The following is a 23169-nucleotide window of genomic DNA, read 5'->3' on the forward strand; positions in this document are numbered from 1 at the left end:
ACACGTCAACTTTCATTAATTTTTAATAACTGTTGGTAATTGTCTCGATTAGACAGGAACACCATAATTTTTATAGGTATTGAAACATGAAACATAGAGCCGTCACCTTGTTAAGAGAGACATTACAAACCTAGAACTTATGAATCGGCAAATAATTTTAATTAGGTTGAATAATCAATTATAATTTAGGGCAATAATTATCCAGTTCACGACTTTCGTTCATTTATCAGAGAAATCCTTCATTTCTTTGGTTTTCCTCATTTTAATGAACTTCAATTTTCCTCATTTTTTTGGTGAGGTCAACCATAAACATCCGTCAGAATTTTTGTTATTTGAAATATAATGCTCCACATAAATCTTGCAGTTTATTGTGCGAAGAGTAGCTCGGAAGAACGAAGAACTGAGAATGGCTATAGTGTCACGCAATTCTCGTTAAATTAATCAACCCGCACTGTGCCACAATTGCGACGGCCTGTCATCTAATTTAGATGATGCAGCCTACCCGCTCAAATGAAATGAAATAGGACAACACGATTATATATACGAGTGGATTGTAGGCCACACGCCCTCACATTCACCATCGAACGCACAGAGGGAACGGATAATTATTGCGCAAGTATTGATGCCCAAGAGCGCCCCATAACGACGTATGCGAGCAAAAAGAGTGCAAAATCAAAAGCGAACAAAGCGCAATCTCGGGAGAGGACGGGGAGCGCGTGAAGGTCATCTGCCCCGCGAGCAGGAAAACTTGGTCTGAAAAATGGTTTCGAGGCCCCCGAGAGCATTACGCGTGTGGCCAAAAACAAAACCACATGGCCGCGGCGGCGAAAAAGGTTCCGCTCGAAATAATGAGGACCACGAGAGCGCATCTTTCCGCGGCGCCACTCGTCTTCAGCAAACGAGAACGATTATTCGCGCTTCTGTGATTCACACGGTGGGACTGCGGTGACAATTAAAAAATATAAGAGTGTGGAACGTTAAACTTCACCGGACCATGATTTATATTCGCGGAAACCCTGGTTGAAAAATAAATTAATACTGAGTTAAAATTAAAAGAATATTATAATTTCGATATAATGTTAAATTTTTCCATTCGAAATCAATTAATATTTTGTTTGCCTGTTCAGATCGGTACCAAGGGCGGTATGGCTTGACATTGTTGGCCACTCTGGCTACAGACTAATTATTGGGCTTGAATAAATTAAATTCACCGAACCTTTTGGCCCGCTTGGAGCTGCTATAAGTTTTAAGTACAGGTTCAATTTCGTTTATTGGTAATGGGCAACTTTGCCCCATACTTGCCCACATCCAAAAGCAAAATATTAAAAATTATAATAACATTATAAAAGAGATGTTTGTTCAATGGGAAATCATCAGATCTTCGATTGTCCGTTTAAATGACCTTTAGAAATATTTTTTAAACTCGCGGGCCAAAAATTCGACATTTTCAACTTCCATCTCTCCCGAAACTTTGTATCAATGTCTTTAATTTTTAACTTTATTTAAACTATCGAAGCTTCAAAAAATAATTTCTCTCTGAGCCGACAACGAGCACCTCCTGCGTCTCTCTTGGGCTCAACTTTAAACCATGCTGCTCAGACTTCGGGACAGCATCCCCCAAATTAATAGTATTCATGTTTGATATTCGGCAATTTCAATCTCTAATTAGATTGTGGTTAATTCCAGAGCTGTTTGGTTTCACATTTTTGTAAGGAAAATGCTAAGGATTTTTTTCTAATTTATAGTGGTTACGATTTAATTTGGCTGTGTATAGAAATTAAGCACCACGAGACGCTTCACTAATTATTGTTTGAAACAAACCGCACCTATCAACATAAAACAGCTCATTTTTGCACTGTTATTAAAATACTGTGATGATTGCTGCGCAACGAAAAGCTCAAGGGCCAGCAAAAACCTCTCTAGAGTAGGTTGAATGGCTTCTAATATAATGATAATAAGTGAGCCAACAGTACTCCCAGTTAGAGTTATTATTTGCAGAGTGCAGAGCAGACTCAAGACCTCTGGCAATGAGCAAAGTCCTCGCCTTGGAGCGTTTTTTTGCGTGTTTGTTTTGACTAATAAACGGCATTGATTTCTACGAAGTTGAGAAAGAAGCATTCGTAATAGGTTTGCAAATTTTTATGAATTCAGTAGTCTGTAGTATGAATAATTTATAGCAATATTTTATTCTTCGCTCAGAAATAAATACGTCGGGGTGCGGTGGGACAAAAGGTTAACCGAAACTGAATTATTCAGGGCTGTAGCAATTAAGAATCAATATTGAAATTTACTCGTGGATTGGCATTTGATGAGTTTAAAATGGTTCAAGATATTGAGAAAAATGTATAAAGGGTTTAAATAATGTGGGCGACAAAATTAATTGAAAATATATGGAATTGCATGAGGATGATGATTCGAGACAAACAACAAGGAAAGTTCTGATAGAATTCCGAATTTCTCTGCGAGTATTCAAAACGTTGCGATGGTAAAACGACTTTGTTTGGCGGTCTTTGTTTTTGTTAGCATGTTGCGTGAGAACCATCTAATCGCGCCACGCAGAATAGGATGCAGATGTCTAGCAAACTGACGAAACACCCACACATCATCTATCACACTGTATCACACATCACACTGGTTAAAAATTACGCGCAACCTCTGTAACACAAAATGTGTTCAGATCATTTGTCGTGAGCTCTGGCATTATATGTATCTGGTATACATAATTATGTATGATACATATGTTCGATTAAAATTTATTGTTATTTAATGTATAATATTTGTACTTAATATACTTCACATATATGTACTCGTATGTAATAATAATTACGACGTCAGTCTGTATATTATATAATTTCACATTATATAGTAAGTCAATAAATATAATAGCGAAAACATATGTATTAGAACTCACTCACAATCAGCCGATTCACCGATCAGCATCAGTGTCCGCGTCTCGCGTCTCCCCTGGTGTGCCGCGTACCCCTATATTCCTACTGCAGACAGGACGGACAGCACTGACGACTGACGTAGCGTTTGCGCTGACGGTGATCAGGATCTGTGCTGCCTGTGCACTGCGGGCAGCCGCGGGTGACGCCCACCTGTAGAAAAACATAAACACGTGGGGAGAGCGGAGAGCTTCAAGAAAGTGTGCTTTAATTTTTGAGTCTCTGACACCTGAAGATAGCGCACCTCACAAAAGCTGACGTAAGATGCATGTGGTGACTCCAGAGATGGACCAATTTCTAGCACTGCACAAGTACCAGCTGGAGTCCTCTTGCATCCCCAAAATATTTTGGGAATCGCTCGAACGCAAATTGCGACTGCAGACCTTCGACGCCGGACATGCTTTCTCTCTTATGAAATTCGACTATGAGGAGCGGGGCCGTGGTCCTCGAGAGCCTGTTTGGGCAGTGGTGGTCACTGCTGAGGACGGCGTGTCCGAGAGTGACCCTGAAAGCATTTATCTGGTCGACCATGCTTGGACCTTCAGAGTAAATGGTGCAAAGGTGTGTTTTAAGTTTAAACAAAATACATGTGTATATGTACTTCACAGTCAACCAATTTTAAAATCTACAAAAGTTTCAAAGAAAGAAAAAACACAAAATTCAAGGGGGGTACTGTCCGCACCCGAGTTAGGTGGCATTATAAGGGCTGGAGATCCCAGCATACACACCTTAACTTAAGCAAATTACATACGTTAAAATCTAGTAAAAAGGGGCCACAGGGTTCGCTTCATCCAAAGGTCAACAAGAAATAAAAATATTTATTTTCCAGGAGCAACTTCAGTCATGTCCCCAATTGCTGGAGCGTTTGGCCAACATGATGGATGTGTCTGCAGACGAGCCAGAAGCCCTAGTTGAACTTGTAGCTGAGGAGCTGTGGCGTTATGCCCAGTGCTACTCTTTGAATGCTTCAGAGGCTGAGGAACGGACCCCAATTTGGTACATCATGGACGAAGTGGGCTCTGGAGTGCAACATTCAGACCAACCAAACGTTCGCATCGTCCCTTTTGTCCACTTGCCTGACAGAATCACGTACTCGTTGATGTTTCCCTTGGAAGACTTGTCAAACGGAACCATCGTTGGAAGGGACTTTGCTGAGGGCCCTGAGACGGACCCTGACGTGAGAAAAGCCCTTTTACTACCTTGGCAGCCAGAGACATCATTCCTGGACGAACCCTTTCAACAGTCAGAGCCGCCACCCTCATTCTTCGAAGGTAAAAGCTTTATGATTTTAAGCAGGAACTGCTGATGAGTGGTATTTTTAGATGGTAGAGTCGCGGAAACACTTTCTGATCCTGACGTTGAGGTTGATTTGGACAAAATTGCTAGACCCATTCGGGTTTACTCTGAATACAGCGAGGTGAACAAGGCATTGAGCCATCCTGACTTCATTATTGTCAACACGCCTGAAGAAGCGGACTTGCTTTGGCTTACGCATCACTATAAGGACTTCAAAAGCCTCGGCCCAAACCGCTTTGTCAATCAGTTCCCTTACGAGAGCGTCATCACAGTCAAAGATCTGCTCTGTGTTGTATGCAGGCGAAAAGCTGATCCTGGTAAATATTCTAAACTTTGATATTCAAAAAGATTTATAATAATGAAATTCTTTCAAGGCAAAGAATGCAATTCTCAAACTTTGGAGATGCAGCCGGCCTGGCTGCCAACTACTTACAACCTGAAAACTGAACTGCCCTTGTTTGTCAGCTATTTTGAGCACCGTGAGGACCGCGGTCTAGACAACCACTGGATTTGCAAGCCGTGGAACTTGGCCAGAGGACTTGATACCCACATTTCCAAAAATATCAACTTCATCTTGAGACTTCCTCAAAGTGGACCAAAAATTGCTCAAAAGTATGTCGAGGACCCAGTTTTGTTCACCAGAGTTGGAATCGGCCCTGTCAAGTTTGATGTTCGATACGTCATTTTGCTCAAATCTGTCCAGCCCCTCACTGCCTACGTTTATAAAGAGTTTTTCGTCAGATTTGCTAATCTACCTTTCCAGTAAGTAGAAAAATCAAACACATTTCTGAATCAGCCGTTAATTCATCATTTTTTCATTCACAGTTTGGCTGACCTGGAGCAGTATGAGCGTCACTTCACTGTGATGAACTATGAGAATCCTGAGCAGCTGTGCCATATGAAATGCGCTCAATTCGTCATTGAGTTCGAGCAGCAGTACGAGAACATGAAATGGGTTGATGTTGAGGTACGCGAAAATTTGCTTGTTTGTTTTGCTCTAATTGCACTATGCGTTCAGGCTGACATTTTGGTTGCTTTGAGAGGTGCTTTGGAAGCTGCTGCCAGCAAACCACCCCCACAAGGAATTCCCCACAGCCCCCAGGTATGAAAATGAGTTTTTTTTTATTATTGAATCACTCCACATTGAAGAATAATTTAATTAGAGGGATGGATGGTGCCACAAAAAGGGGAAAATTTCCACAAAACTATTTGATACCACTGCTGTACTTAAAAAAATAAGATAATTGAGGTGCAGTGAAACAAATGGTTCTCATCTAGTTGAATACACAATTTAAAAACGTCAAAGTGAGCTGCTTTATGAGATCATAATTACAATATTTATTAGTAAGCTTATCCCTACAAATAATCTCCTTCTTGGATTTGAGCTAGTTAATTCCAAATTACCAATATTATTACTATACTACTTTTATCTCTCTTTGTAGAGCCGAGCAGTGTATGCAGCTGATCTTATGTTGAGCTGGAGTGACGAAAAGGAAAAAATCCAGCCCAAACTTTTGGAAATCAATTGGATGCCGGACTGCCAGCGGGCATGCCAGTACTATCCCAGCTTCTACAATGATATATTTAGCACTCTGTTTTTGGGAGAAACCCGCGGGAAAAATGTTATACCTATTTAAAACTTGATATTTTGAAATAAAAAGTTACACTTTCTTAGTAACCATTTTGAATAAATGGCATTTTATTCTTTAACGGTTTCACAACTTCGTTGATTAGTTGAAAAGGAACAATGATAAAAGGTCATTAAAAATGCAACCACATAAATTAACAAAATAGGTCTCACTTTTTAAGCTCAGAAGCCTATTTTTGATCATGTGACAATTCAACTTAAAAGGACGCCTAATATGGCAAATCTCCACATTTGGTAACTTATCTACCTGGTAAGTACTGAAAATTGTTTTGTCTTGATCAATATTTGAGCCATCCCAGTCACTGATAGGCTTAAGCGCAACAATCGGCTAGGAGTTTTTACAACTAACTGGGTTTAGACAGATACTTTGCAACAACCAATGAAATGAAACTAGAAAAAACGAACAATGCTCCTGGAACTGATGAAAGAAGTCTGTAGCGCTCATCTGGAATATGAAAAACACACAATGAGGTATTTAAGGAAATAAAAAGCAAGCAAAGTTTATTGTTGAGATAGTTTCATTCTCAATAATAAAGAAGAGCAATAATTAATCAATGCCCAAAATTAACAGGGAGGCAAAATATTACAGAAGTTTTGTATAATGAGAAAACAACAAATAAGCTAAGTAAATAAATGTATTTCTCTCCAGTAAATAGGGTTAGTAAAATCAACAAAATAATATATATGGCACCGTTGTAAACACTGCTTTGGTAAGTACAAAATATAATAATCTTGCGTTAAAAACCCAGAAAATGCGTTTCATGCGTTTTCATCTAGAAAAATAACAATACCAAAACTACATGGCATATTACACATTTCTGAATATGGCATATATAAAGACACTCTGTTTTTGTACTTCCGAGCTAAATGTTTGATCTGCTATTTGCTGCTATGCGAGAAAAATTGGCTGCATGCTGAACTTTATTCTTTAACTTTCTCCGTACCTGGCATAGATTTAGGCTGTTCCTCGTGCCAACCAAGGCTTCTCTTGATGGCCATTTTCCATTTGGCATAGCGAATATCACGTTCTGGAATGACACATTGAGAGTGATTGCAGATGTACTGGAAAAAATGGCTCTTACCATCCTCTGACACAGATGGATGAAAGTGGTCGCTACCAACAGTCTCTGGAGTTTCTCTCGCGAGGTCCCACACGCCAATGCCTTCAGCGCTGCCAGCAGCCATCGCGGCACCAAGAGCAGTTGTCTCTGCCATTGAAGGTCGCACTAAAATCAAATGCCAATTAAAATTTGGTTCGTAGCTATGAAGGTTGTTCCTCAACTCACCGACTTTGATGCCGACAAGATCAGCCTGCAGCTGCATCATTAAGTTGTTGGACGTCATGCCTCCATCTACTTGCAAAAGGGACAGCGGAATACCACTGTCTTTGTTCATGGCCTCAAGAATGTCACGGGTTTGGAAGCAAATCGACTCAAGAGCTGCGCGGACGATGTGAGCCTTTCTTGTGTAATGAGTGAGACCGCACAGAGCTCTGCAAACATAAGTAAAAAGACTATGATTTTAGGGAAATGAAACAAATCATTCTTGTAGTTTCAGAACCATAAAATACCAAAATTATAAATTTTCACAAGTACTTAATATTAATGTCAAATGTTCTTACTTTAAGGTAGAGTTGGCAAACACAGAATATTAATTCCAAAATTATTTTCTGAAGTACTATGAATAAAAAATTGTTTAACAAGTAAACTGATGACTGAAAAATGTTTCCTGCTCCTTTATAGAGCTTAAAGTAAAACATTCCATACCCTCTGGCGTCTTTCCTCCAATACGGGGCGAACAGTCCTGAGAAAGCAGGAACAAAGTAGACGTCAGCCGTGTCTTCGACTGACGACGCAAGCGTCTCAGTTTCAGCAACATCTTGAAGGATGCCCATGTTGTCACGCAGCCAAGTGGCGCTAGCACCTGCAACCGCCACTGAGCCTTCCAGAGCGTAAACTGCAGGTGATTTTGGACCAAACTTGTAGCCAACAGTTGTCAGCAATCCGTGCTGCGACTGGACAATCTGGAGTCATAGTTTAATTAAAAAATAGTTTTAATAAAAACGCAAAAGATAATTCGCATACGTTGGTTCCAGTGTTGTAGAGCAGGAAGCAGCCAGTGCCGTAGGTGTTCTTGGCTTGGCCTTGTTTGAAGCACAGCTGGCCAACTAACGCCGCTTGTTGATCACCAAGACACTGGGGAAAACGATTGCAATTTCGTCAAAAGGTACCTAATGTGAACACTCACTCCTGAAATGGGAAGACCCTTGAGCGGTCCATCTCGAAGATAGCCATAAATTTCAGAGGAGCTGCGAATCTCGGGAAGAATATCCATGGGAATGTTGAAAAACCTGATCCAAAAATTGTAGCAAGAGCATTTAAAGTTCAATAAGAAAACCTACTTGCAAATGCTGGCATCCCATTGAAGAGTGTGAATGTTCATGAGCATTGTCCTGGACGCGTTGGTGACATCGGTGATGTGCAATCCTCCATCTGTTCCTCCTGTCAGGTTCTACGACCGAGCATGATACATTTATTATCTTTCTAACATAATTCAAATATAACGCACCCAAATGAGCCAAGAGTCGACAGTGCCAAAAAGACAGCGTTTTTCTTCGACAGCTTTCTTGACCGACGCAACATTGTCTAGCAGCCAACGCAGTTTCAATGCGCTGAAATAAGTACTGATTGGCAGTCCGCACAGAGGTTTGAGGTAGTCAGCGCTGCTGCCTGGAGCTTTGGCAATCATCTGGTCCACGGTGACGGTGGTGCGAGCGTCATTCCATACTGAAAGCCGCACGGATATGAAGGATAATATATATTGTTTTATTTTTTATGACAAAATTGAACTTATAAAAAGGTCCTAGTAGATATAATCATTAAAAAACTCGTTTAACCTATACTCAGCACATCCCGTGGGTATCCACAATAAATTTCTAGCCTTTTTTATCGGTTTACCTTCTTTGATATGGGTGACCCTCTGATATCGAAAAGATCGCGAAAACTTCATGACACTAATAACATCGCGAACAAAAACCGAGGGCGCACGGGCCTCACCGGAGGAAGCTTAGTCCAAAAAAGGACACCCGCCAGGGTTATTTTTTCTTGTCATCAGGTTTTTACCGTCACTGGTTTTATCAAAATATTACCACTCAATCTTTCCAAATTACGTACGTATGAAATTGAATTATATGAATTTTTACAATATTTTGGTAAAAATAATCAGAAATCTTGATATAATGGCCAAATGTACAAAATAATTTTTATCGTTTCATCCTTACCAGAGCGTGTTTATGTCAATTTTTGCAAATTTTTAACACAAATATCAAATATCAAAACTTTCGCAATCCCCCCAAATTCTAACGAAGTCGTCATTGCAATGCAAGCGAATCAAACGTAGGTTAGGCGCATATCAATAGGCTCGCACTCGACCCCCAAAACGTCAATGGGATTCTCACAGTACAAGTGCACTCAAAGCATACTGTATGTGCTCTACAATGCAAGCCAACGGCTTGATTCAAATTGCATATTGTTTAAAATTTTGCTCGTGCAAATCTAGAGGAAAATGACAGGAAGATGTATGAAATTGTTACAAGTTAATTATTTTTATAGATATATTATGTGCAAGCGTTCAGCATGCAGATATTTATTCTCAAGGGTAAAGGATACCACATCATTTTTCTGCAGCTCGCTGCAATAGACGCATTTGATTCTTTAAGAAAGAGTGAACGCTTGCGTCAAGAGTTGCGAATAGGATAAAAAGAGTAATATTCTCCTGTTTCAAAAAAACTGCAGGAAAGAGAAGCAGTGTGGTATTTAATACACCTGAATGATATGCATGGTGATTAAGAGGTGGAAACTCAAGCAAGAAAGCATGCAATCAAATAAAAATAAACACTCACCGATGGTGTTATACAGCGGCTCTCCGGTTTTGGAGTCCCATACAACGGTGGTTTCGCGCTGGTTTGTCAATCCAGTTGCAACGATGTCAGCAGCACTAATTTCCAGCCCCTTCAGGTTCTCCACAGTCTTGGCGATGCATTCGTTGACAGTCGAGAGCAGCTCCTTCGGGTCCTGCTCCACCCAACCCTCGCGGGGCAGCTTTGATTTGAACGCGATTTGGTGGAAGGTTATGAGCTCACTTGTGCCCGCGGCAAATACCTAATATCAGTCCCAAATTAGAGCATGAAAAATAAAAATTCAAACTAAGAAAGATATTGTTTAATGGTTATTTAATACATTACAATTCGATTAAGGTCATTAACGACGAGAGCAGGATTTTCAAAGCAACCTGACCGTGATATTCTGTAGGGGATAACTTGAGTTCATTTGAATCCCCAGCATTGAGTAACAGGTCGCTTGTTTAGACAACAGGTTACTTGTTTAGAATGCAAAATAATGATAGGAGAATGAGCACAAAATCGTTGATGCGATAAATTTACTGGTGTAAATCGCACGGAATTTTGTAGGTCATTAGCATTTTTACAGCTTGAAAAGTTGTTTTAAGAAATACCGTTAACTTTACAGATATTTTGACTTTTGAAGAATAAAACAAAAGACAATGTTTTAAAATTCCAATCGATTTTTCAACAGCATTTTTATAAAAAAAAAAACATCCGGCAAGCATAAAAGGAAAATTTAACTAAACAATCAACAATATTGGATGCCTACCATGAACCGTGTGCTGCTGGTGCCCTGGTCGATGGCACCGACCAAGGGTCCGAAGCTTCCCTTAACTTCTCTTGCCATGTTCCTGCAGTGCAAAGAGCAGCGTAAGAATGAATCAGCGTGCGTCGAGTGATGACAATGTGCACCAGTGTGTGATTGGAGTTGCGTTAGCTGCACTTGGCGAGATTTAATTGAAGCCTGCGCGAGTCTATTTCTAAGACCTGAACTTTGTGGCGAGCAAGAGAACGGAGGCGCCGACGCATGCGGCTCCCTTTATAGTCGGCCCCCCGACTCGATTGTTAGACCCCAGAGCCACACCGCACGGTATTAATTAGTTTACTCAGCTTGTGATTACCAGTATGCTTCCATATTTGTTCTTTAAGTCGTTAGTCCAGCTGTTGTTATCAACGTGTAACAGCAATCAGGTGGCACGGCAAACAGAATAATTAGGTGCGAGAAGAAAAATCTATACTGCATCGGTTTTAATTTTTCTCCTGGGTATAATTAAACAATTTCCCGTACATATTTCTACCATTTTTACTCAACGAAAATCACCTCTTGCGGAAATATAGGAATTAAAATTTGGTATTTTGTGGAGCAAGGCGTTTAAATATCTATCTCTTTTAAATATCAATAAACAAGATATAAAATTTCGTAACTATCGTAACTATTAAATGTCACCTAAAGTAAGTGCTTAGGAAACTACTTAAAGATGTCATTAGACTCTTCAAAACATATTGTTTCACTCTGTTTATCACCGTTCCTCTACTACTTCTTAATCTATGATTTCCAAATTCAGGTTGAGCCATTTTTCTTCAGAATATTTCAAAGCACAATTACCTAAGATAAGGATGGTCAAACGTTTGGAAACAGAAAAAATTATTATAATATGCGGAATTGCTATTATAATAACAATTTTTCCTATCCAATCAAAAACATTCAGCTATAAGCCAGCATAAATTTATAGATAAGAAATGGGAAACAAAATTTGTTCATTCTTGCTGATATATCTTTTTTAAATTAAATAATATTTAAATGAGGGAAACACTAAAACAGACCTAGCGCAGAAAATACCAACTGTTCTCTTATCACTTGTGGCATTGCTCCGCAAAAATCAATAAACGTAGATTCAAATTCCTTTGAGGTAACTTATTAATCATGAGCTCTTATATTTATCCAAACTCTCAGATAAATATGTAGCTCAATATCTTTACTCCTTCAGGAAATTTGAAATACATCCCTGATAAATTTAAAAGTTTCTGGACTAGTTTAAATTTGTTTTTTTTCTGCCTAAAGCTCTATTGGCAACTAATATCATGAATTAGGTCACCAAAACTGATTGAGAAACAAGATTCCAGACAACAAAGATGAACCCGTCCGTTTTTTTTAAGTCGTTGGAAAAACAAAGAACATTGAGTAATTATTCTGTGTTAGAGTAACGTTATGTGTTTTTTCGCATATGTGCAGACACAAAAAAGTTTGAAATAACAACAACAGGAAATCAGAGTCTGAGTGAAACTAGGATACAACAACTTACAGAACAATGGACCCACTGTACTTTGACGATTCGATTTGCGAAACAACCGACTGACCGTTGATAACTGAATCGTCTTTTATTAGCCTAGTCTGCGGGTGTTAGTAGCATAGTTACGAGCGGAGGCAGATGATAAGAAGAGAATGACAACGGACTCGTTTTCATTTTACGATAGAATATTATTTAAATGTCAAAAGTACAACTGACGACGACAGTCCGAACCAAAAAATTGCGTAACATCTTCACCAGACTTGAATGTTGGCAAATATGCCAGATATGTGAGCACGCGTAATTTTATCTCCGATATCAGTATTTTAATTTCAGTTGTAAGTTATTCACTTGAAAATCGACACTGTAAAGATCAGATAACGCTCAACTCGTTCGCATGTTTAACGCCAAGATAACAAATATTTATTCAAATATTAACTGGACAAAATGGAATTGTTACAAACAGAATTTAAGAGTATAAAGTCTAAATAGCGATGAAAGTTAGGCACGAAAATCAATCAAATCAATCATTCTCAGTGTAGTATTTTAATTGGCAAAATTATGATAAAAGCATCATTTCTGAATGATTGATGTCGTTATCTGACAATGAGTGATAATTATTCAATTACTGAACAGCATGAAGGGAGAAAGGTCAAGCGCGCGCATTTATAAAAAGTATACGCATTTAGTGTAAAAGATACGCTTTTTACAACAAAACAGGAGAACAGGAGCAAAAATTTTCATTTTAAAACAAGTGTTCTGATATTTGTATATTCCATCTTTTTCAGTCCATTTATAATTGATTTAGTGTTCCAAAAACATTAAATACATAAATTGCATAAATTTTGGTGCACCAAAAAATTCTTACCAAAAAATTATTATAATAAAAGGCTATTAATTGTATTTTTGCAAGATTATAAAAGCCGAAATGAATTCAACTTTTCAAATCCATCAAAATAATGAGATAAATAGATATATCATATATGCAATAAAACTCACTCGGTCCAGTTAAAAATGATCTAAAAGGGTCACAAAAGAGATCAGTCCAAGAAGGTCATCTCGGTGTGGAGATCGATTTTGTTGATGTTGCACAATGCACAACAAGGATTCCTCGGCGTTCTAAATAATACTGACCAACATGAATGAAAATTTTGTCAGGAATCAAATGGAGCAGGTTAATTGCTCCAGCCTAATCATCTGCTGCGATTCCACAGCCGGCAGAAGTATGAAAAGTCTGATTTTATCATCCGCAATGCCGAACCATGACCACAACAAATGCCACGCCCCTTTTTCACTTGCTGTCAGCCAACCTATCAGAAACTCCACCAGGCTTAGTGTGAGAAATGTAAACAAAAACATGTGATGAACAAGAAAGTTCAAGCACTGTTAGATTTTTATGTTTGATCCAGTACAAAATAACGAAAATAACATTTAGAGCCTCACTCATTTTTTACTCGAACTAGGTCAAGAAACTTTAAATCATTACACCTATGACTAAAATTCGATACATATTATGATGTAATTTTCAGATTACAAGAATAACCATGACCGAGTCGGTAGATGATTTAAGGTGCCAAAGGAGAATTTGGCTAGGAGAGAAACGATCAGAGAGCAAGATGAAGAGGTTGATGTCAGCGCGTAGTGTGCCATACTCTGTCGCTGAATGCTTTAAGGACGATGTTAATATCGAGGATTTCGTCAAAATGCTAAAGGGAAAAGGTCCTACAGAAATTGAAGTGATGGTTAAACTCCAGCAAGCGTTTATGCGCGATCCACAGTACGCCGAGGCTTTCCTTGCTGTCAGTGGAGCTTACGCTGAACTTGTACGGAGTTTGTCAGGTAACAAACCTTCCAATCCTGTATTCTGCTAACCTGCACACGGTTGACATTTGATTTAATCAAGAAATAATGCCATTTGACATTTCTTCAAACCATATTTTTATTTAAGAATATACTCGTCCGCATCTAAGTTATGCTTTAAGTATGCTCACTTAAATTTGGTGCGAGTAGGATAACAATAACCCTGCACCTGCAGCCCCTAAATTCGCACCTAATTCGATAATAAAAAAATAAATAATAAATATATGAAATTTTGCAACATTAATTTGTAGGTTTTAATTATAATTGGAGGTATATCTACCGTGCCCTCCAGTCCCTGTTCGAACCTAATTTAAATGTGAGTTTCAGCCCCTATTTGCATCTAATTTAGGAGCGAATAGTGCCACCCTTAATTTTATTGTGAACAACAAACGAAAATTACTATTTATTTGTGAATAAAATAAAGTGAAATTATTATTCTGTATTTATTCTGGGTTAACAGTAATACACAAGACCCGATGGGCCTACAAAAGAGGCCAAGTCGGGAATTGGCGCCTGGACAAATCAGAATAGCCGGGGTCGTCTCCGAAGGCGGGTTCAGGGCGCCGGTCCTCACTGCAATCTTTAATTATTATTATTATTATCCTCCAGGCTCTCGTCCTATTCACGCGCTGCATGCTTCGTTCTGCCTCTGCAATCTCTCTGCTAATCCAAGCAAATTGAGCGCAATGCACACAAAAATTGTGGCCCCATTTCTAATGCTTCACCTCGATGGAATGAATGATGAATTTCTGGTGAGCATTATTATTGACAGAATTTTACTCGAATGAAAAATTTTAATCTGCTAAAGCCAGACTCTCATGCCTATTTTTTAATATTTTCTTAGAGGATTTTTCTACAGCTTAATATCATTTCGTATTTTTAGGACTCGTGTGCTTGGACTGTGGGAAATTTGTCTTTAGTTGATCAAGAGAGCTGGAAAATTTTGCATAGTCTAGGATCTCTTCAAAAGCTGGCCAATCTTGTTAACCATCCAAAAGAGGGTGTCGTTATGTCGACGGTTTATTCATTGACTCATATCGTTCTCAAAGCTCACAAGACGTTAAGGTAAATATTACGATTTTTTGCTTTTCATTTCTATGAAATAATCCTACCCATCAATAGTGAGAGTGAATCAAGATTGATCGCGTCTGTGATTAATGCACAAACTGTTTTCGTCTGCGATGCCTCAAGGCTTCTGTTCCAGCTGTCAACCACCAGTTACGTTGACACTGAACTCTCATCTGAAGATTTGGTGAGGGCAGTTGTAAAAAAGTGGCACGACCTAATCATGTACAGTGATCTCAGTGAAGTGACCAAAATCAGCGAAGTAACCTATTTAGTGCGGTATTTGGGAAATGTTTCGTGCACAAACTCGCAAAGTGCTTTTCATGTCATCAGAGCTTTGACTGAATCCAAAGTTGCGTTGGCTGCAGCTTTCAAAACTAAATTTCCTCATTTAATTCACGAGCTTTGTTGGCTGCTGAAAAATCTGCAGTGTCATTCAGATGAAGAAGTTAGGGTTTTGACCTCCAAAACTCTTGGGATTGGACAGGGTTTTCAGTGAATCTTTTTTTTTCTTTGAAGATGGCTACCTTAAAAATCTGCAATGCGCCCTTTTGTTATTATATTTGTATGAAATTTTTTGTAAAACTGTTTAGTGATTCCATACAAGTAGTCACATAACAAGATTATGGTCATTAAGGCTGCATACGCCACCTCATTGTAAATTAAGTGTGCCATTTGGGTTCAAATTCGCTTGGTGCTTTGTAGGGAATCTCCAGTAAAAGTAATTTTATATTATACCAGCAAATAAATAAACAGTCTTAAGAAAAACGTTGCACACTATTTGAAATGATTTTCCCACAAATTTAGTATCCATCTTATCCAAAGCTGTAAATCTCTCATTTTAAAATATTTTTAAGTATATATTAAGTAATCCAAATTTGGTACGACACTAATTGAAATTGTATTTTAAATATTCTTCAGATGTAATTTTTGGTTTCATCCAGGCTACGACACATGTTAACTGTAGAAACATATTAGCAGTCAGTAAAGAAATCATAAAATTTTCGCGAAACTGGCATTTGCTTCCAATGCACAAATTTTATATTCAAGCGACACATGCAGATTGACGGGAAACCTTAAGTTGTTAAAAGGAGTTGATGTTGGTGACTACACTCTTCATTTCCAATTCAGTCCTCTTCGACCAACGTAGCCGTCACCATGGCTGGTATGTGTTCCTCAATGGGCTCTATTTTAATTTTTCCCTGGGGTCATTCCTCTGTGAAATCTGACTTGCAAACTTTTTATCCTCAAATTTGTTTAATTTTGTGACGTTTACTGGGACCACCAGTCCAAAGGATTCAGTTTAGCATTTTTAGCTACAAATCGAAGATACATTTAAAAAACTAATTAAATCAAGTTAAAAAAATACAATTCAGTCTGGGCCCACTTCGGCTCTGTCCTCCTGGACAGGGTTTTCGTAAGTTGTTTGCCAGGAGTGTTGCCTTTTCTCACATGCTTATATACCTTGTTAATGACATGCTATATAACATGAAAGTATTTGAAAAAGTGTGAGAATAAACAACAATAATACAATTTTGATTTTTGATAAAACATTTAAAATGAAATTAATTTTATATAAATCAAAATTCATAAATTGAATTTCAAATTAAGTACAAAAATGCATCACTGAAACATTTTTAATTAACTGTCTTTACTGAATATTGTGACAAATTTATTTTTTATGAAAATTTCAAAAATTTATATTTTTTTTAGCACAACACTTTCTACTTATTATTTTCGTGGGCTACTGTAATTTAGATATTTTTGCTCCCAAAAGCGTCCGCAGCGCGTCCATCAGTATGGACCCTCAACGAGGTCGCCATGGATGCTGCTCTCACTCCGATAGAGAAGAAATTCTTGCTACTGGTCGAGCGAGGCGATGTCGCCTCCACCAGAAGGTATAGATGTTCTCAAACCCAAATTGATTTTATTGATTAACTCATACTGTTGTTTAGATACATCGACGAACACAAGGAGAATCCTGAATTTAACATTGACTGCATTGATCCCATGGGCCGGTCTGCTTTGTTTTCTGCAGTGGACAATGAAAACATGGAAATGATGGAATTACTTTTGGAAAAGGGGATAAAAATGAAGGTAGCCGTTAATCAACCATTATATACTTCAAATCAAGTAATCGATCATTTCAGGATGCCCTTCTTGAAGCGATACGAGAACAATACGTGGAAGGTGTTGAAGTTTTACTGGAGTGGGAGGAAAAGATCCATAAGGCTGGCGATCTTTATGTAAGCTAAAATTTCCCAGAGTAACATTTCCATAAGAAATGTTTTCCAGAGTTGGGAGTCTGTGGAAAGGTCCCAAGCCAAATTCACTCCAGACATCACTCCGCTCATGCTCGCTGCACACATGGATAATTTTGAGATCATAAAAACGTTGCTAGATCGAGGAGCAACTGTGCCATCTCCACATGACATCAAGTAAAATGATCTTAATTAATAAATGGCGTGTTTAATCGTGTTCATTTTAAACAGGTGCAGTTGCGATGACTGCCTGACTTCCAGCAAGACCGACTCTTTGCGCCATTCATTGGCCCGAATAAATGCTTACAAAGCCCTGTCAAGTCCTTCGCTGATAGTTTTGTCTTCACGAGATCCTCTAATGACTGCTTTTGAGCTGTCTTATGAGCTATCTAAGCTGCGACGACTTGAAAGTGAATTCAGTGAAGAGTATAAGGTAAAAGTTATGATGATGTATTTCTTAAACATTAATAGAAAGGGTAAAACTAATACTTCAGTTTCATCATACTTGCTACTTTCTAACTAATGTTTTTTCTTTTTTCAAAGTTTTCACAAACACTGACAAAAAACTTAGAGTTAATTCCAGGAATACCAGTTAATTGATATACCTGACCAATTTTAAAGAAAAAGTTTGAAATTTAAATTATGACTTATAAATTAAGTAGGCTTTTAATTAACGTGAATTATTCCTTTTGCGTATTCACATCTTTAATTAGTAGCACTTAAGTGGTAGCGAAGAAACACCTTAATTTTAGGACTAAAATGTGCGCTTCCCCTGTCAGCCAGTAGATCAGTATAGAAGGTTCTGTTGTATGTACAGAATCTGCGAAAGAGAGTGCACGAATTCACTGGAAATTTGTTGGACTACACAAGAGAACAAAAGGAGCTGGAGGTCATCCTTAATTTTAACCCTACAGAGGGCTGGGAACCAACCAACAAATATTCACTGGATCGATTGAAGCTTGCCATCAAATACAAGCAAAAAGGCGTATGTTCCATCATTGCCTAATTTGTGTTATATCCAATTTAACAATTCCCATAACAGTTTGTAAGTCACCCGCATGTCCAGCAATTATTGGGAGCTATCTGGTACGATGGATTGCCTGGATTTAAACAAATGGGACAAATTCAACAAATACTGCAAGTAGTCAAGATCTTCATCCTATTCCCATATTACTGCACGCTCTACATGTTGGCGCCAGACTCAAAAGCTGGCCAATTTTTAACGAAGCCGTTTGTACAGTTTGTTTGCCACAAAGCGTCGTATCTCTATTTTCTAGGTATGAATATTGATCAATCAATTTGCAATTTGGTCTAATCAAATGCTGGAAAAAGCCATGCTGTGCGCTGCGTCTCAACGTATTGAACACTTAACCGTACAATTACTGGGCCACTTCTACGACCCCTTCTTTACTGAAGTATATGAGGATTGGCGGCGTCGGGAACGTGGTGCATGGCCAGGGTTGTTTGAATCCGCGTGCGTCATGTTTATAATGTGTATGAATGCCAGATTTTTAACATGTTTATATTGTGTAACAAGAAATTTTCATTTAAAGCGAATATATTTGCTGAGCTTTGCCAACTGTGGACCGACGGTCTTTCCGAATTCTTGGAGGATATGTGGAACATTCTTGATTTAGCTAGTTATATGTTCTACTTCACCTGGATTGCACTGCGAGTTATTTCAATCTTCGTCCGATTTGTAAGATAATTTTCAACAAGAAATTTTGAGAGATTCTTATTTTCTGTTTCAGCGTGAACAGTGGGCAGGACTGGATCCCTACTATCCTAGGGAGCAGTGGGATCCATTTGATCCTTATTTAATAGCTGAAGGAATGTTTGCAGCTGGAATGATTTTCAGGTAGCCGTATTTTCATAGTAATTTGTTTTTGGATTATTTGTATGGGGAAATGTTTATGAGAAATTCACTTTTTACTCCTAAGGAAGTCAGTGGCTCTTATATACAGCTTCTTTTAATCGCTAACAAATTTACAGTGTGCTCAAGCTGGTCCACGTGTTCAGTATAAACCCTCATCTTGGACCCCTTCAGATCTCTCTTGGACGGATGGTTATTGATATTATCAAGTTCTTCTTCATCTACACGTTGGTGCTCTTTGCTTTTGGCTGTGGTTTGTTGATTACTTTCTTGAATTTTGATACATATTGTTACATTTTACAAATTTCAGGAATGAACCAGCTTCTGTGGTATTATGCCGAGTTGGAAATGCATGAGTGCTATAACATCCCAGAAGAGCCTGACACTCCTAACTTCAACGACCAGGATAAAGCATGTACCATCTGGCGAAGATTTTACAAGTAGGTCTTTCTCTATGGTATAATTTTCTAATTCCAAACTGTTAAATTTTTCAGTCTTTTTGAAACCTCCCAGTCCATGTTCTGGGCCAGCTTTGGATTGGTTGAATTGTTTGCATTTGACTTGGTTGGAATTAAGTCGTTCACAAGATTTTGGGCACTGCTCATGTTTGGCTCTTATTCAGTGATGAACATTATTGTTCTGCTGAACATGTTGATCGCCATGATGTCTAACTCATTCCAAATTATTTCTGTGAGACTTATATTTCTTATCAAAAAAGTTTGTTCAATGAGAATTTGAGCTTCTCTTTATAGGAACGTTCCGATATTGAATGGAAATTTGCCAGAAGTAAACTGTGGATTAGTCACTTTGATGACAGCGGCGTTCTGCCCGCCCCTTTCAATTGCTGCCCAAGCCCTGGAATGTTCAGGGATTTGTTTGGTGTTGGAAAGCAGCGTCGCACCAAGTCCATGAAGGTTAAATATTTCCCCCACAATTAAAAGCCGGGATTTTGCTGTCTGGCGAATGAACTGATACAAACTGTACATTAATTATACTTTGCAGTTGAAGACCAAAGAAAAGACTCAGGAACGTCATGACATTGTCGTAAAGCTATTAGTGAAACGCTACATCAGCACAGAGCAGCAGAGGCGAGAGGAGGAAATTGGTATTTCTCAGGATGATGTGGTGGAGGTACGGCAAGACATTTCCTCCCTCCGATATGAACTTGTCGATATTCTTCGCTCAAATGGAATGACCACTCCTGACGTTGAGCAAAGTGACAGTAAGGACTTTAAAAATTTTAATCAGACAAACCATTTCATTCACTTACAAGGTTGCTCTTAGGCTTGGACGTAATAGTTTTTGGCAAAATTAACCATTGAATTTGTGTAGCCTTTCTTGATTTGAACCACGTATGGTGGTGGAAATTTTTCGATTTAACGATTTAAATGATTTTTGAAAGAATTTAGAAAATAGCCCGAAATTACAGAATTGATAGTTTTTTTCTCAATTTAGCTTAAATTTGGTTTGTAGGCACTGTTCAGTGACACAAATTGATTGGTAGGACATTTTCAGTGTCCGTAAAAGGTTCCCGCAAGGGTCAGTTCTAAGCTTTGTAAGTTTTAACGGTTAAATGTAGGGCAAATTCATAAACACTTTTCAAAAGTTTATGAAATTTCCTGTTTTAAACATTTAGACAAAAAAAATATTTAAAATAAATATTAAAGTTTTTTTCTATAGTAGATAAAACAAAATAAATAGTAAAACATTCTGCTAAAATGCTGAATGAATTTCAGTTGGAAGCAAGAAGGCCAAGCAGATTGAGCGTAGGCTAATGAAGGACTTCCAAATTGGCTGTATCGAAGGGGTTCTCGACGATATTTCCAAGACAGCAAAGTCGGGCGATATATTCTCAAAATTAGCTAAAGCGATTGGAACCAAGGGCAGCAAAACAAATTTGGGCAGCCAAGTCAAGCAAGACGCCTTTGGCCGCAAAAGGCCTGGTCAATCAGGCAGCACTACTCAATTGAACGCGTCCACTTCAAGGTTGCCAGCGACAGGAGAAGAGACTGCCTCTTCATCAATTGACACAGAAGAATTGAAAAAGAAATTCCCTAAACTGGAGGCAGAGTCTTACCAAACTCAAGTTGCCTTTGGCAAATTCGCAAGAGGCAAAGCAAAGGTAAGCAGGGGCAGGTACATTCTTACAGATCTGCTCAACCCTAAACTCTTTTCAGCTCAGAGACAAGTTGACTGTGGTGAATGAGACAGGCGCTGCTTCAGCTGGAAAGACTGAGCCTCCCAAACCCACCGCAGCTCCACCTAAAGGAGCAGGAGCCGGCCCATCAAAGGTATTTTTCGTTTAAAATATTCGGTAACCTTTGTAAACCTTATTGAAAATCACAGGGACCAGAGCCAGCTAAGCAAACTAAACTGGCTGCTCCTGCAACTCCAGCAACCAAATCTGCTCCCCCTCCTCCACCAGCAGCCGCCAAAGCAGGGCCATCTACTACGAAGGTGGAGGTTGCAGCTACCAAAACAGAGCCAATGGCTGCAGCTAAAACAGAACCGCAGAATGAGCCAAAACCAGCTGAAAAACCTGCAGCTAAGCCAGAGTCCACCCCAAAGCCAGCAGACGAAAAGAAGCCAGCAGATGAAAAGAAGCCAGCCTTGCAACCACCCCCCGCAAAGCCCAAATCCAGCACCCCTGCGCCGAGTTCAGCAGTGAACAGGCCAAAACTGCACACACCCGTCCCAACAGGAGGAAAATCTGTTGTTTCAGGCAGACACCTTGATGGATGGCTGTAAAAATGTTTTGTTTCATAGCCTCAGATGTTATTCTGATTTTATTGCAAACCCTAACTACGATAAATGTTTTAACTGAACTTTTGCACCAACATTTTATTCTTTTAGCGAATTTAAAACAAAATTTATTTATGCTTGTAGCACCTCTAATCCTTTAGGTCAATTTGGAGGGCATTAAAATCTTGCTCGCACAAGGCTGGATGATCTATTCCTTTGATAGGACTTGAAGGAAATCAAATTGCAAAACAGATTGTATCAGTGGGAAAAAATCTCTTAAATAATGAGCAACAATTAGCCACGTGTGTTTTGTTGCACTTAAGAAAACTGAAATTAGACCTAAGCAAAAAAGGGGAAAATATTGTATCCACGCTCTTAATAGTTATATATATAATGCTTTAAATTTTCGTTTCAAAATTATTGTAAAACTCTTTGACGGTGTTTTCATGTATAAATTTGAGAAAAATAATCGGGAATAAATAAGTTCTTTTGCCTTCAATATTGATACTCTCGTTTTATTTGCATGATTATTTTTTTTAAAACTTTGCCGATTCAGTAGGAGTAGTCACATAATAAGATTATGAATTTGTGATCATTACGGCTGCATGCGGTACCTCAATGTAAAGTGAGATTGCCAAATAATGCTTTGTAGGGAATTGCCAACGCCAATACAAGTAAAATGATAATATCTTGGAAAAGCAGCTTGCAGCTAGTGTCTTGAGAAATAAATTGTACTATTTGAATCTATCTAAATAATTTGACCAAAAGCTGCTAATCCTTTATTTTAAAATGATAATTTGAAACTAATTAAACAAATTGGATGTACTTGAATTGAAAAATAGTTCAAAGATCAATCAGATCCAATTTTACTTGAAATTGTGAGAGAAGAATTTAAATAATACATACGCTCTTGTACTGTAAAACGACTTCGAAGGTCTTATTTAAGCGCTATACTTTCAAAGCCAATTCATTCCACAGTAGTAGCAGAGAATTCAGAATCAGCGATCGTTAAATACGTCACACTTTAATAATTTCAATTGCTGATCAAGAATCGGAAAGAAGAAACAAAGTGACAAAATCTTGTCAACCCCACCACTCCCTGTGATTTAATCCTCTGCCCTGACATAAAAAATCTCACTCAAAATGCCATATTTTTACAGTAATAATAAACTTATTTCAAGGAGCAAAATTCTGCTTTTTTTCTAACACAAAAATTCAATAAGAAAATATGAAATATTTATTTTATTTTTTCTGACAGCTGCAACTGCTGCCCTAATCAGAAATATTTTT

The 23169-nt window shown here is 38.4% G+C and overlaps 5 protein-coding genes across 9 annotated transcripts in view; 3 read left to right on the forward strand and 2 right to left on the reverse strand.

Moving 5' to 3' along the window:
* mRpS23 (mitochondrial ribosomal protein S23) overlaps positions 1 to 23169 on the reverse strand; it is a 240514-nt gene that overhangs the window by 28181 nt on the left and 189164 nt on the right. The gene's annotated exons all lie outside the window — the stretch shown is intronic.
* On the forward strand, positions 3103 to 5933 carry TTLL12 (Tubulin tyrosine ligase-like 12). The gene is made up of 7 exons (XM_065491112.1): positions 3103 to 3506; positions 3775 to 4216; positions 4268 to 4558; positions 4616 to 5003; positions 5067 to 5208; positions 5260 to 5343; positions 5684 to 5933. The coding sequence occupies exons 1-7, from the start codon at positions 3210 to 3212 to the stop codon at positions 5876 to 5878; spliced, it is 1839 nt and encodes a 612-aa protein (XP_065347184.1). The 5' UTR covers positions 3103 to 3209; the 3' UTR covers positions 5879 to 5933.
* LOC135944279 (glycerol kinase-like) lies at positions 5909 to 13219 on the reverse strand. Of its 4 annotated transcripts, none has more exons than XM_065491116.1 (11): positions 13078 to 13219; positions 10560 to 10641; positions 9791 to 10049; positions 8458 to 8675; positions 8291 to 8400; positions 8137 to 8239; positions 7974 to 8084; positions 7656 to 7912; positions 6972 to 7381; positions 6834 to 6917; positions 5909 to 6334 (listed from the first exon to the last, which is right to left on the reverse strand). In XM_065491116.1, the coding sequence occupies exons 2-11, from the start codon at positions 10635 to 10637 to the stop codon at positions 6234 to 6236; spliced, it is 1731 nt and encodes a 576-aa protein (XP_065347188.1). In that variant the 5' UTR covers positions 10638 to 10641; positions 13078 to 13219; the 3' UTR covers positions 5909 to 6233. The 4 variants fall into 4 exon arrangements, with proteins under 4 accessions (XP_065347188.1, XP_065347190.1, XP_065347189.1 ...); XM_065491118.1 differs by lacking the exon at positions 13078 to 13219 and adding an exon at positions 12094 to 12203; XM_065491117.1 differs by lacking the exon at positions 13078 to 13219 and adding an exon at positions 10703 to 11016.
* Positions 13399 to 16008, forward strand: LOC135944285 (uncharacterized). Its single transcript, XM_065491125.1, has 5 exons — positions 13399 to 13541; positions 13608 to 13917; positions 14548 to 14690; positions 14822 to 15003; positions 15061 to 16008. Exons 2-5 carry the CDS (start codon positions 13623 to 13625, stop codon positions 15500 to 15502), a joined length of 1062 nt encoding a protein of 353 aa, XP_065347197.1. The 5' UTR covers positions 13399 to 13541; positions 13608 to 13622; the 3' UTR covers positions 15503 to 16008.
* LOC135944270 (transient receptor potential protein-like) lies at positions 16051 to 22384 on the forward strand. The gene is made up of 19 exons (XM_065491100.1): positions 16051 to 16168; positions 16781 to 16901; positions 16959 to 17100; positions 17154 to 17249; positions 17299 to 17441; positions 17496 to 17697; positions 18082 to 18249; positions 18307 to 18541; positions 18597 to 18758; positions 18818 to 18963; positions 19016 to 19122; positions 19257 to 19390; positions 19448 to 19577; positions 19632 to 19827; positions 19890 to 20051; positions 20140 to 20359; positions 20874 to 21259; positions 21315 to 21428; positions 21484 to 22384. Exons 1-19 carry the CDS (start codon positions 16162 to 16164, stop codon positions 21883 to 21885), a joined length of 3273 nt encoding a protein of 1090 aa, XP_065347172.1. The 5' UTR covers positions 16051 to 16161; the 3' UTR covers positions 21886 to 22384.

This window comes from Cloeon dipterum, chromosome 4 (assembly GCF_949628265.1).
Source record: "Cloeon dipterum chromosome 4, ieCloDipt1.1, whole genome shotgun sequence".
In the NCBI taxonomy this organism is placed as follows: domain Eukaryota; kingdom Metazoa; phylum Arthropoda; class Insecta; order Ephemeroptera; family Baetidae; genus Cloeon; species Cloeon dipterum.

Excerpts from the sequence above, each read along its gene's own strand:
- LOC135944279 (XM_065491116.1), bottom strand. The coding sequence starts at position 10,637 with ATGGCAAGAGAAGTTAAGGGAAGCTTCGGACCCTTGGTCGGTGCCATC. Across the intron at positions 8,676-9,790 it reads GCCGCTGTATAACACCATCG|TATGGAATGACGCTCGCACC; the intron begins GTGAGTGTTTAT and ends TGCGGCTTTCAG. Across the intron at positions 8,085-8,136 it reads AGGGTCTTCCCATTTCAGGA|TGTCTTGGTGATCAACAAGC; the intron begins GTGAGTGTTCAC and ends CGTTTTCCCCAG.
- LOC135944285 (XM_065491125.1), top strand. The coding sequence starts at position 13,623 with ATGACCGAGTCGGTAGATGATTTAAGGTGCCAAAGGAGAATTTGGCTA. Across the intron at positions 13,918-14,547 it reads ACTTGTACGGAGTTTGTCAG|GCTCTCGTCCTATTCACGCG; the intron begins GTAACAAACCTT and ends ATTATCCTCCAG. Across the intron at positions 14,691-14,821 it reads GAATGAATGATGAATTTCTG|GACTCGTGTGCTTGGACTGT; the intron begins GTGAGCATTATT and ends TCGTATTTTTAG.
- LOC135944270 (XM_065491100.1), top strand. Across the intron at positions 18,759-18,817 it reads GTGCGTCATGTTTATAATGT|CGAATATATTTGCTGAGCTT; the intron begins GTATGAATGCCA and ends TTTCATTTAAAG. Across the intron at positions 19,828-19,889 it reads ACTCATTCCAAATTATTTCT|GAACGTTCCGATATTGAATG; the intron begins GTGAGACTTATA and ends TTCTCTTTATAG.
- TTLL12 (XM_065491112.1), top strand. The coding sequence starts at position 3,210 with ATGCATGTGGTGACTCCAGAGATGGACCAATTTCTAGCACTGCACAAG. Across the intron at positions 4,559-4,615 it reads CAGGCGAAAAGCTGATCCTG|GCAAAGAATGCAATTCTCAA; the intron begins GTAAATATTCTA and ends AATTCTTTCAAG. Across the intron at positions 5,344-5,683 it reads GAATTCCCCACAGCCCCCAG|AGCCGAGCAGTGTATGCAGC; the intron begins GTATGAAAATGA and ends CTCTCTTTGTAG.